The sequence below is a fragment of the Hydra vulgaris genome, chromosome 04 (assembly GCF_038396675.1).
Source record: "Hydra vulgaris chromosome 04, alternate assembly HydraT2T_AEP".
NCBI lineage: Eukaryota > Metazoa > Cnidaria > Hydrozoa > Anthoathecata > Hydridae > Hydra > Hydra vulgaris.
Genome location: NC_088923.1, coordinates 41,411,584 through 41,419,525, shown reverse-complemented (window position 1 = coordinate 41,419,525; position 7,942 = coordinate 41,411,584). Strand labels below are relative to the sequence as shown.

Genomic DNA, 7,942 nt, shown 5'->3' with positions numbered 1-7,942 from the left:
CAAAGGTTCTGGTGAATGTTTTGTCAGTCTGCTTATCAGAAAGGGTGTCAGTGATCGGTCACTTTTTGACATGCAAAAAATGCTAACATAGTTTCGGCACTCAGTGTGAGATTTTGCTTTGTTTGGCATTTCAAAACTTTGATTTCTTCAATTAAATTTTTTTCAAAATAACTAAAAACACAAAAAATTCAAGTTTAACCGTAACAGAAAACAATAACAATTTTCGCAAATTTTAAGCTATAGTGCTGTGGCAAATAACAAAAAACACTCAATTTTTATCAAGTGCAATTTTAATGCTTATCTGTTTCAAAATAAACCTTAAGAAATGCAGTATTTGGTTGTTTAATTCATTTTTTTTCAAGCAATGATGATTTCATTTTTTTCTGTTTTAAGCAAATATTTATATGCAATTTTCTCAATTTCTTACTATGTTGGTCAAATATGTTAGTTGAAAATCAACAATTATGTAAGATTATCAAATATATATTTACCTAGGCCACAGTCCCTGATAGTGTAACGCTTACGTAATAATCCTGCGGAAGTTATTTTAAAATGCGTTTATTACTTTATAAAATATGCGTCAAAACAAATTCATTTTATAAAATATTTGTTAACTTATTGAGTTACGATATTGTGCGTTGCAATGGTTAATCCAAACCTTAGGGGTCCTTTTTCATCTTTTTTTTTTAAATATTTTTTATTAATAAACTAATTGTTGCTTGTATATTGATAATAATAAATATTAATACAGGGTGGCCACGCCTCCTAAAATATCCTAATATTTGAAAAACATCCTAAAAAGACCTAATTTCTCCTAAAGTATAGGTGATTTTCTCAAGGACTCGTAAATTCTCCTAATTTATTTGTCCTTAGTATAATGCATAAACTATTATCAGCCAATAAACAATGAAGTTAATGATATGGTTCAGGAGTTAGTACTGTTGTATACTGAGAGAATATAAGTAACTTGTTTTCTCTCAGGTTACAACAGTACTAACTCCAAATCATTAACTTCATTGTTTAATATTTTTTTAATTTCATATTTTTGTAATATTTTAATAATTTAAAAATTTTATTCTAATAAAATTTAAGCTTTTTTTTCTTATTTTGGTCTAAGTTCTGAACATAAAATTATTTTTATTAAAATTTTATTTTCATTAAGTTGACCTAAAATAATTTTGTATTTTCAGAATAGAAAATGACAGTCAAATATAAAGCTAAATTTTAAGAGCGGTTTAAAGACAATTATAATATATTTTATTTGGTTAAGTAATATGTTATTAGGTTAATCCTAGAAGATTGGGATAACGAAAAAACAATATGTTAGGTATGTTTGATAGTTTGATAGACAGGTATGAAAGCCACCAGCTAAATGCTAAATTTATAAAAAAAATTAATCTGCGTTGTTTAACAATATTTATTGCAAAATATATTTTGAATTTTTTAAATATGACCTAGATGATTGCTGTATGTTTAAAGGTTATATCTGTTGCAGATCTGGATACAAACACATTAAAAGTACATATTAATGAAAGAAACATGTATTTTTAAATGTTGTATGTAATGCATGTTTGAAGGTTATGTCTGTTGCAGATCTGGATACAAACACATTGAAAATACATGTTAATGAATGAAAATATAAACAATATATGCTTGTCAGTGATGAACGGCATACAAACAGTCATTGAGCCACCAGTTGCGCCAAAGGTGTACACTATATACACTTCAAACACGAGATTCTTATCTATAGATAAATATTTAACAGCATATTTTTTGAAAATTTTTTATAACATACTTTTGCATATTCACAAAATTTAGTTTTTTCACACATTAATTTTATTTATTTATCTATATAGCAATATATTAAATATATTATGACAAAATCTGCTTATTATAAAAATTATAGCAATATATTAAATATATTATGACAAAATCTGCTTATTATAAAAATTATAGCAATATATTAAATATATTATGACAAAATCTGCTTATTATAAAAATTATAGCAATATATTAAATATATTATGACAAAATCTGCTTATTATAAAAAATTTTGTGTTCTATTATTTTTTCTAACTTTACACTGTCATAATGTGCAAAAAATGTACGTTTACTAGGTACATAAGTTTTTATATTTTCAAATAATAATTTGTTATTCTAGTTCTACTTTTTTCTTATTTCTGTTAGTGGGAATTATCTGGGAATTAAAATTTTTTATTCACATTTTTATTTTAAGTTAACCTAAATATTTTTATTTTTAGAATAGAAAATGTCAGTTAAATATAAAACTAAATTTCAAGATCATTGGTTAAATGACAATAGTTATAAACAATGGGTACAAAAATGTCCCAACGATTTGTATTCTGTAAAATCTAAGGTATGTTTGAAGTTATATCTGTTGCAGGTCTGGGCACAAAGGCATTGGAAAAACACGCTAATGGTAACAAACATAAACAACGTATGCCTTTCTGTGGCAAATATGCATTGAAAACTGTTGTAGAACCACCAGCTAGTCCAAAAGCGGCACATATGTCCACAGCAAACTTCTATCGTGTTTGTTGCAGAGTTGCAGTTAGCAAAGAAAGCAGAGATAATGTGAAAAGTTGGTGTTGTGCTTTCAAAACATTCTTTTCGATAAAGCGCAAACAAATCTAAATTATTTACAGCAATGTTTAGTGATAGTCAAATAGCTAAACAATTTTCTTGTGGGAAAACAAAGTTTACTTATCTTGTGTGCTTCGGAGTTGCACCATATTTTAAGGAAATTTTGTGTGAGACATTATTAGGGCTTGATCAGTTTGTTTACCAATATGATGAATCTTACAACCAAGTTTTCAAGAAGAGTCAGATGGATTTGCATTTTAGATGTTGGGGCTCGTCATTAGAGATGGTAAAAACAAGATATTACAACTCTGAATTCTTGGGAAAAGCTGCTGGTGTCGATATTATAATAAATTTCCGTAAATGTATGAGTGGTTTATAAGAAGATAAAATGCTCCAGGATTCCATGGATGGTCCAAATGTTAATATGTCTTTCCTCTCTAATTTAAATAATTAGAGAAGTAAATGTGAACTTAATCAGTTAGTATTAATTGGAGCATGCGGTCTTCACACAATGCACTCTTCATTCAAGAATAGTACAAATGCTTCAGGATGGAAATTGAACAAATTACTGTCTTTGTTGTATAAGATATTCTATGAGAACCCTTCTCGTCGTGCTGATTTCAAAAATCTTACTCAAGCTCAGTCATCAGACTATGTTTTACAGTTCTGTAGCCATCGTTGCATTGAAAATGAGAAAGTATCAAAGAGAGATATGGAAATATAGCCCAAGATTACTGTGATTATTGAATTTTGGAAGTATTTAACAAAAAGCAAGCATCCTGGTCAATGTAAGTGCGAGCAAAATATCTGTTATCAATACCTTTCTTCGCGTTATAGAGATATGTTAGTCCCTATAAATTTGCTTTTTTTTAGGAAACTGCATGGTTGTTAAATTCTTTCCTGTTAGTTTTACAAACCAACAATCCTATGTCACCATTTTTTGTGGAAACACTTGATAATTTATGGAGGCTATTTTTATCAAAGTTTATCAGAAAAGAAGTTTTGTCTGAAGCATCCACAACTTTTAAATTATTAAACGTTGATATCAGTGATGTCAAAAATCAAGTGTTGGTCACAAATATTGATCTTGGGTTTGGAATAAAATATGAGTTGCAGTAACTAAAATCTAGAAAAAAAAATTACTGATGCACAAATATATAATTTTAAAACAGAAGTTCAACAGTTTTTAGTTACAATGTGCAAACATATGGTCGAAAAAAGTGCGCTAAACTCATATTTTGCTAGATACTTATAATGTTTATCACCTTTGTACATGATGGAACCTTGTGAGATGTCTAAACATTATTTTGACAAGTTGTTGCTGAAATTAGTTGCTTATAAAAAGGTTTCACCTTCAGCTGCTGATCAAGCCAAATTGCAGTATTCACAATTTTTAACCACTGTTGTGGAGAAATTTCATGGGTTCAAAAAAGAAAGTGATAGATTTGACTTTTATTTGGTTCAATATACAGATGCTTCAAGATTCAAGGATTTGATAAAAATTTACCAATTGTTACTAATATTGTCCCATGGCCAAGCACAAATAGAGCGTAAATTTAGTATAAACGACCAACTTCTGGATAATAATATCCTAACTGATACTCTTGTTGCACAGAGAATTATCCATGACCATATGTGCGCTGTTTCTTTACGTTGCACATGACCGCAAGTGCAATCAAAAGAAACAGCGGAAAGAAATCGGCAAAATATTAGTCTTATAGATAATTTTGCTTTAGTTTTACATACTTTTAGATCTCTGTTTAAACAAAATGATGTCTTACATTGCTGTCTACATATTATTTTGGTTATTATAGGGTATAAAAAGTACTGATATTTCAATATTTATTTACCAATACTAAATTAAGATGCAAATTAAAAGTAACCCACCGTTTATAAAGTATGCCGAACAAACATAAACATTACAAGATTTTAGGAAACCATTGCTTGCTACATGCACCACTATCTACAGCACGTGTATATCGTTATAATTATCGTATTCAACCATTTTCTTTTAAGTAATTCATCTTTAGGAAAACTTAAGTTCTTGAATTTTTTTATTTTTTTAGTGCAACCTACTGCACAACAACTTTTTAGGTTTTTTTTAAAAAAATAACTCAGCAAACCGCAACTGATTTTTTTAGTTTGTTTTCCCCAATTCCCCCAAGATAGTTAATTTTATTAATTCAAGATGATTAATTTTAAAACAATACTTTTTAATACGGAGTGACGTCACGCCGACTGGATGGATAAAAGACACGGCTATTAATAAATAGTTAAGTAATTCAGTTAATAAATAACTTAAATGCGCCTAACATGTCGCTTCTAAAGAAAGGCTTGGTGCTATTAATATAGTTTATAAAGAAATTCTTCTATGAAAATTTTTAACTTAGAATTTTCGTTTTTAACATTTGTTTTCAGTAGACTTCGACTAAATCGACTAAATCGACTAAGTCGACTAGTCAAAAGTCGAAATTAGTCGACTTTGAAAAATTGAATAGTCGATTTAATCGACTATGGATTTCCGACTAATCGACTAAAGGTCGATTTAGTCGGGTAATCATCCTAACATCCTTATTTCTATTTTTCACTTGATATAACTTTATTAATCTTTAATTTTGTTATGATGCTGACCAATTAGTAAAGAGATATCTTTATTAGTAGTTTAACTTAAAAAGATAAATTATTTATAAAAATAGAGCCATGCGAAAGAATGTTTAATATTTAGAACCGCTTTTTTAAGTCAGCCAAGATATCTGAACATTGAACCTAATTTGCTGTACCACATAAACTTAACTCTATGCTTACTGTATGTAGCACAACTTCATTAATATATTTCCTTTTTCTCATTATAGAAACGAGTTGATGCGTTTTAAAACAAAATGTTAAGTAATGTGTTATAGTACTCAATTAGGGATGAGAAAAACAATAAGAAGTTGAATAAATTTGTCACCCCAAAAAAAGTTTAGCCAGCCCAATCTGTCTCCACCTCGCTACGCCACTGTTTTTTTTTTTTAATTAAACTGTTTATTAATTTTTTTTAACTGTTGTGAAAGATGGTACAGAGAGAATTTAAAAAAATTAACATTTCTTATCTCTGTATCATTTTTATATAAGATAATATATAAGATAAAACAATGTAAGAATACTGCTTACATAATTTCATTTGAATTTAAACAGAGAGAATTTAAAAAATTAACATTTTTAAAAGTCTCTTTGTTTAAATTCAAATTAATGTAATGATTGGGTCAAACGAAACGACAGAGAACGATGAAGAGATTTTATGCTATTCCTTTGACTTAATTTTAATATAAATTTTATTTACTTTTATTCTCTTTTTATAGTAGAAACAAAATGTTGATTAATAATTTTCCTGAAAGTAAAGTCTGGAATTATTTTGTAAAAAACAATGACTCTACAATAACCACGTGTAAATATAAAGATGCATTAACAAACGAAACTTGCAACAATGACCTAAAGTACAATAAAAATACCAGCTTAATGGCAAATCATTTGTATAGTAACCATCGTAGTAATATTAAAGAGTCTAAACTTCCAAGTATAACAACTGGCCATCTATCTATCAAAGCTGCATTTGCAAACTCTTACTCATATTGTCCAAGCTCGCAGAAATATAGAGATTTAGAAGACCCTATGTGTAACTTTATTCTTCAAACAGGCCAACTCCTGTCAATTGTTGACAACAAGCATTTTTTCAAAATGCTAGGTTTGTTTGATAGCAAGTACAAATTGTCGACTAGACAAAGATTTTCGTGTGAAATAGTGCCGCTTAAATTTGAATCATTTAAAATAAAGGTTATGCATCTTTTAAACGAAACTGAATTTCGCCATCTAACAACAGATGGGTGGACGTCACAAGCCTCGCTTTCATACATCGGCGCCACTATACATTTTGTTGATCAAAATTTTTGTTTGAAATCGATTCGCATTTCATTAAAGCAAAGCCCAAATGCTCATACTAGTCTTTATTTAAAGGAGCAAATTGAATTAATTCTAAATAAATGGAAAATAAACGATAAAATACTTTCAAAATTTAGTGACACTGCTGCGAATATCAAACATTGTCTAGAAGATCTAATGAATAAATTGTACATACCTTGTTTTTAACACATATCAAATTTAATTGTTAAAGATGTTCTCGTAAAAGAGAATGAGCAATCAACTGAAGAAAATGATTGCGTTTTCATAATTTTAAAGAAATGTAGGAAACTGGTTGGCTTATTTAAACATAGTAATTAACTTTCTACTTAGCCAGTTAGTTGTGTTGTATTAAATAATATGAAAATTGACAATCCGGAAGATAAATGTTCAATTAACAAATTAAAACAAGACGTACCTACTCGGTGGAATTCGACCTTTTTAATGCTTCAATCAGTTTTTAAACTAAGTGACTCAATTAAAGACTTTTTAATCAAACCAGAGAACAAACATAATAAAGAATTGTTGTTAAAAAGCTGGGAACTGGTAATCATTGGCGAGCTAATTGATTTATTAGAACCAATACATTTTACAAAAATTTTGAGCGGATCACAATATACCACTTGTTAAATTATATTACCAGCCGTTTATAAATTAACTGATTATTTTGTTAACTTTAAAAGTGAATCAAATAATCGTGCAATTATGAATCTTGACATTAAACTCAAAGACAGTTTTAATCGAAGATGTGAAGATTTTCTCAAAATTGCAAAGTTATACGTAGCTATATATTTAAATCCTCGATTTCGTACTTTTAAATTTATATCGAACAAAACAGCAAAAATCGCTTGTATTAAAAAAGCTCATTCTTTAGTTGTTCAATTGAGCCATGAATTGCAGTTCACACCGGCAAATCTTCAGTTATCTATCCAAGTGTCGTCATCTAGTCAAAGAGTTCCATCAAAAAAAAAGAAAAATACTGTTATGCGATGAAACAGTGTCGTCAAAAGATTTGTTTTCAGTGGATGACGAAATCATCAATTATCTAAATATGAATATAAAAATCAGAAAATTCATGTTCCGTTGCATTTTATAAAAATAATTTACGTTTTGTCAAAGGTAGCGAAGATGCTTTTTTGCATAACTGCTTAATCAACGTCTTTAGGAGAAATAATTTCAAGCGCTGCCGAAATCATCACAGAACGGCGAAATAGTCTTAAACCAGGTTTAGCTGAAAAACATGTCTTGTTGAGCCAAGACATATAAAATGCCAACTTTTTTTTTTCTTTTTTCTTTATTTTATAATTGTAATTTCTGTTTTATTTTGTTTGTTAACTCGATTTCAATTCATCTAGAAGATAAAAAGAATTAAAATCGAACAAAAAAATGCTCTTGTTATAAC

General features: G+C 28.5%; 1 protein-coding gene across 1 annotated transcript; it reads left to right on the top strand.

Annotated features, from left to right (window-relative positions):
* The first annotated feature begins 5,955 nt into the window (after positions 1–5,955).
* Positions 5,956–6,729, top strand: LOC136079410 (E3 SUMO-protein ligase ZBED1-like). The gene has a single exon (XM_065795146.1). It carries the CDS (start codon positions 5,956–5,958, stop codon positions 6,727–6,729), a length of 774 nt encoding a protein of 257 aa, XP_065651218.1.
* Positions 6,730–7,942: the final 1,213 nt, after the last annotated feature.